This window comes from Sceloporus occidentalis, unplaced genomic scaffold, assembly GCF_023333645.1.
Source record: "Sceloporus occidentalis isolate IW3139 unplaced genomic scaffold, rSceOcc1.0.p SCAF_16, whole genome shotgun sequence".
In the NCBI taxonomy this organism is placed as follows: domain Eukaryota; kingdom Metazoa; phylum Chordata; class Lepidosauria; order Squamata; family Phrynosomatidae; genus Sceloporus; species Sceloporus occidentalis.
The window spans coordinates 15,495,650-15,501,235 of NW_028316996.1; the positions used below are offsets into that span (position 1 = coordinate 15,495,650).

Here is a 5,586-nt window from a genome sequence, read left to right on the forward strand (position 1 = left end):
CATCACTTGTTTTAAGTTGTAACCTCTATCATGTTGATTAGTATTGCTTCGGACCTGATGAAGGGAGGATAACTCTCGAAAGCTTGTCTTTTAAATATTATGTTAGTCCAATAAAAAAGGTATCACCGCATACTCTAGACATCGTGTCTACTGGACTAATACGGCTTCACCCTTTTACATATATATATATATATATATACACACAGAATGGTACTAGTGCTCTCAATTCCTAAAGTAGGTTTTATAAAAGCCACATGCTAGATGTGTCCAGTATAAGCTTACTCCTAAGAAACCTAATTCACGAAATCAAGAGACAATTGACTAAATTCGATGTAACGCGCTACTGATGCCAGTTTGAAAACTATGTCAGACATAGGCAAGTTTAACAGGCTTCTGAGACGCGACATTATGTTCAGATATGTCCCTCTCCGGGGTGCTGAAGAGAACACAGAACGTTATATCATTATTATTATTATTATTACGGGGATTGTTAACACGTCACAAGGGCGCAGTAGCAACTCATAACTTGAAAAACTTTTTATAATGTTATCAAAGGAGAGCTGTTGCTATCACGGCTATTGAATGTATTTTAATTACCTGTAGCTTGTGTAGCAGTCCAACGAAAGGCCACACTTAACTGTACATTTAACTGTACCTGAAGTACCTGTAAACCATACCAGAAAAACAGGAACTGCTACAAGTAACCCCCCCCCCCAGAATGTGCCAGTTGGCCAGGATATGCCGTTGTTGTGTGTGTATATATATATATCTATAGATAGTGTATATATATAGATATATACCGTATATTCCGGCGTATAAGATGACTGGGCGTATAAGACGACCCCCAACTTTTCCAGTTCAAATATAGAGTTTGGGCTATACTCGCCGTATAAGACTACCCCTCTACCCAGCGTACAACAACCAGCCAATCACGGCAAGCGATGTACCTTACCGGTGATATATACATACATACACTGCCCTTACACACACATATATATATATCTACACATACGCCTGTCCATACATACACATTTATACACTGCCCTCACCACACACCCCTGCCTTTACACACACACACACACATATATATATATACACATATATATATATATATATATATATATATATACACACACACCAGCTTACAAACACACACCTGACCATACACATACACTGACCATCTCACACCAACATACATACACTGCACTCACACCCCTTTCTCCCCATCTCTTACCTTTCTCATCTTCTTTCTTCCATCCAGTCGTGGGAGCGCGAGGTCTGTCATTTCAGACCTCTGCTTTACTGCTCCCTCATCACTACGCGCCGGCAATTGCCGAACGCCCGGACATGACATCATCACCGCGCTCGGCATCAATAGCCGGCGCTTAGTGATTAGGGAGCAGGGAAGTCGAGGTCTGAAGTGCCAGACCTCGAGCTCCCTAATGTCGGGCTGGTTAGAGGGAGGTCGTGATCTCTCCAACCAGCCCTGCTGATCAGGGCTAGTTGGGGAGATCACGATCTTGCACCTACCTCGGCGTGGCCCTGAAGACCGGCCCAGGGGAGGCGGCTTCTCTGCTCGCCCCTCCCCTAGAGATTCGTGGCTTCGTGGGACTCTCCGGCTGGGTAAGTATTCGGTACTCGGTTAGTACCCGGCGTATAAGACGACCCCCGACTTTTGAGAAGATTTTCTGGGGTTAAAAAGTCATCTTATACGCCGGAATATACGGTAGATATATAGATATATATACACTACCCTTCAAAGGTTTTGGGTCACTAGCTATAACATAATTGCAAATAGGGTGTCTAATGATCAATTAGCCTTTTAAACTTAAACTTTGATCAGCGAACACAACATGCATTTGGAACACAGGAGTGATGGGAGTGATAAATAGCCTCTGTAATAGTCATTTACATCTACGCTGTATTTTAATGGGAAAAAAATCCCTTTTTTCAAAAACAATGTCATTTCTAAGTGACCCCAAACTCTTAAACTGTAATATGTAAAGTTTTTGTTTAAGTTTATGCTGTGCCGTAAGAATGCTTTTAAAAATAAACATATTAGTACTTTATTTTTATCATTTAACAAAATGAAAAGTGGGTGAACAGAAGAAAAATCTAAAATCAATATGTGGTGTATGTGTATATAAATATATATATATATATATATATATACATACATACAGTATATATATATATTGATTGATTGAGAAAGACACAGTCTTCCTATTTCTTGAAATCATTTAACTGACTTTATATACCAGATATAATCGACTTGAGAGAAAAAAAGTATTTATTTTTGGTGGTATTCAGATGGTTAGCTTTCAAAACAGTGCGTGGGTGGTCAGGCACAACTCCTGCTTTCTTAAATGTACTCTGTATGTAGACATTACTTGTACACTCTGTGTTCCAGCTTTTGTTTTTGCTTTCTTTCCTTCTTTCGTTTTACATTCATGTTTATCCTTCTCTCTGAAATAATTTGGATGTGGACGGTATACCTAAAATTCCCTTATATTCTCATCCAAGAACTATGAATTAAATTCCTACACAAAGTGTTTCTGCACAAATAAATAGATGTAGGAACTGGTGATCTGTGGGTGGAATTGGTTAGTAAATATTGAAAGCTTTGTGCTATTAGGAGGCACTTTCTTGAATGAAATGTTGTGTTAGTTTGGAAGAATAAACTGTTCATTATTTAACGGCATGCAAGCCACATGAATGTTCCCTCTATCAAAACAAATCATATTTTACAATGCGTGTTTTCATACGGTGATGGTATATGGAACACTTTGCAGCATAGTATTAGTGATGGATCTTCCACTTCACAAGCCTTGTTATAGGTATGGCAAAGGTTCATTGAAACAGGGCCATCTTTAATGCAGATGCTGTGGTAGCAGCGCCTCTTCGACAGCTGCCAGGGACTGTAATGGTGGTGGAGATCTGTTCAGCCTCCCGGCAGAGACCTCGCCGAGAACGCTCTGTCACAACCTGCTCACCAGTTGATATTGCAGCCCCCCATCAGACGTAGCAGAGAGTGACACAGCGAGGGAATTTAAACATGCATGGGGCAGTTATAAAGCTATCATGAATCTAAGACGAGACCAAGGACTGATTAAGGTCTGAATCAGGAAAAATGGACAGATAAGATGGGCCGAATGGTTCTTATCTGCTGTCAAACTCTATGTTTCTTTGCACATAAAGGTGTACAAACGTGTATCAGCATGCACAGAAACGGAGTGCTCCGGCGTAGTGGCCTTAAAAAAGTGGCCCCTTGGCTTTAATGGGACTGATGATGTGACCATCAATCTATTTTCCCCCTGAAACATGATGTGTTAGCAGTACATTGTATATTAGTTTATCATTCAGAACACATTGTCATTATGACATTTCCAGGACTCTCTGGGGAGGACTTATTATCCGGAAGATAGCTATTTTTTAACTTCTAATTAAAAGTCACTGGTTACCTTTTGGGATTAAAAGGATGATTGAATGTTCTTATGACTGAATGTTATATTTTAAAACTATGAGTCATTTTAAATGTGATTGATGAAACATACACTTACACTTAGGTGGTTAATTAATTGTGTCTTTCTTTATCTTTAACAGGTATTTGCTTACCAAAGTGAGAAGCTACAGGTAACTATGGATGAAACAGTAGATGTGACGACCGAAGGCAACTCTCTTATTAAAGCTGTGTATCAATGTAGACTCCGTCTTACAAGATTGTTGCTAGAAGGAGGCGCGTATATAAATGAAAGTAACGATCGTGGAGAAACCCCGTTAATGATTGCTTGTAAGACCAAACATGTAGACAACCAAAGTGTAAGCAAAGTGAAAATGATTAAATACCTACTGGAGAACAATGCGGATCCTAATATCCAGGATAAGTTTGGAAAAACTGCCTTGATGCATGCATGCCTGGAAAATGCTGGTGCAGGAGTGGTTTCTTTGCTTCTGGAAAGTGGAGCTGACCCCAGCCTACAGGATCACACTGGATTCTCTGCCCTGGTGTATGCTGTGAATTCCGAGGACAGGGAGACACTCAAGATTCTACTCAATGCTTGCAAAGCAAAGGGCAAAGAGGTTATAATCATCACAACAGATAAGTCTGCTTCTGGACGCCAGACTACAAGACAGTATCTAAATGTCCCACCGTCACCAGGGCTGGATTCATCCAATTGTCTGAGCCCTTGTACATCACCATCCGAAATTGAGCTGAAAACCTCTCCCACTCCAATGTCCAATGCTCTTGAGGCAGAAAAGGAGCTATTTAGCTTTAAAGAAGCTGACACTTCGGGTGGTTTCAAGGGTTCTTCCGAGCCAGGATCTCCCACAAAGAAACCTCATTTGGTGCATGGTGGAGCAAAGCTACCACTTCTCCAGAGGTTACACTCTGAGCCGTGGTTGAAGATTCCACCTTCTTTGCTGCATCAACACAAAGTATCCTCTCTGCAAGAGGAACTTCAAGACATCACCCCAGAAGAAGAACTATCACTTAAGATAAATAGCTCCGTCTTATCAAAACGTTACTTCACTAGACACCAGAGCATTGATGTGAAAGATGCTGTCCACCTCTTAAAAACATTTGACAGTTCAGGACCACGAAAAATGTCGTATGATGAAATTCATTCACACTCACTATATACAGAAGGGGCACCTAACAAGTCAGAAGTACCTGTAGATCAGGATCCAGAAGCAATGCACTCAATGTCTGTTTCAAGTTTAAGAAGCATAGTTCAAAGGAGAAATTTAGGAGCAAACCACTACAGTTCTGATTCTCAGCTCACCAAATGTCTGGGACCCATTGCAACAGAGGACAGCAAATCTCTCCTGGAAAAGAAGAAAATGTTCTCTCCACCATCCATGCTGTCTGGCTCCAGGGAGTCTTTGGAGAGTGTCTCTGTAACCACCCTAAGCAGACGGAACCATGCCATTTTAGAAAGAAGAGGCTCTGGAGCCTTGCTTCTAGATCATATTGCTCAGACTAGACCTGGGTTCCTACCACCTCTTAATGTGAACCCTCACCCACCCATCCCAGATATTAGTGGCCACAACAAACTTACCGGTCTCATTCCTACAGGGTCAAAACCCCTCATTCCTTCGGCTCCTCTCTACCCAAAGGAATCGAAAAGCAAGAAGATGCTGCTTCGGAGGCATTCCATGCACACAGAACAAATTAAGCAGCTCGTGAACTTTGAACAGATCATTGGCTAGTGTTGTCAATCAAGATTTGATTTCCGGAATCAACTAACAAGGTCTATTTTCAAATTGTACCTGATGCTCAGTTGCTTCAGACCTTTTCTGTAAAGAAAATGCATCTGTTCAGCTTATGCTGGATAAATTATTCAAGCAACCAAGCGCTTGTTATTTAGCAGTAATTACAGTTTCTTCACAATATAAATAAATTACTGCCTTGCCTTTTGCAGTTTTCATTAACTTAGCAAACCCCCAAATACATACTGGGAAGAATGAAGCTGCAGCTGACTGAGGCAGTACTGCTAATGAGTGGGACAGGTATTGAACGGCCACATTTCATCATGAACGTCACTCAATTACTTACATATCAGGCTTTCTTTCAATACAAATAAT

The 5,586-nt window shown here is 40.9% G+C and overlaps 1 protein-coding gene across 1 annotated transcript; it reads left to right on the forward strand.

The window, feature by feature from the left end:
* Positions 1-3,639: 3,639 nt before the first annotated feature.
* Positions 3,640-5,211, forward strand: LOC149303075 (ankyrin repeat domain-containing protein 34B-like). The gene has a single exon (XM_089481918.1). It carries the CDS (start codon positions 3,640-3,642, stop codon positions 5,209-5,211), a length of 1,572 nt encoding a protein of 523 aa, XP_089338044.1.
* The last annotated feature ends 375 nt before the right edge of the window (positions 5,212-5,586 follow it).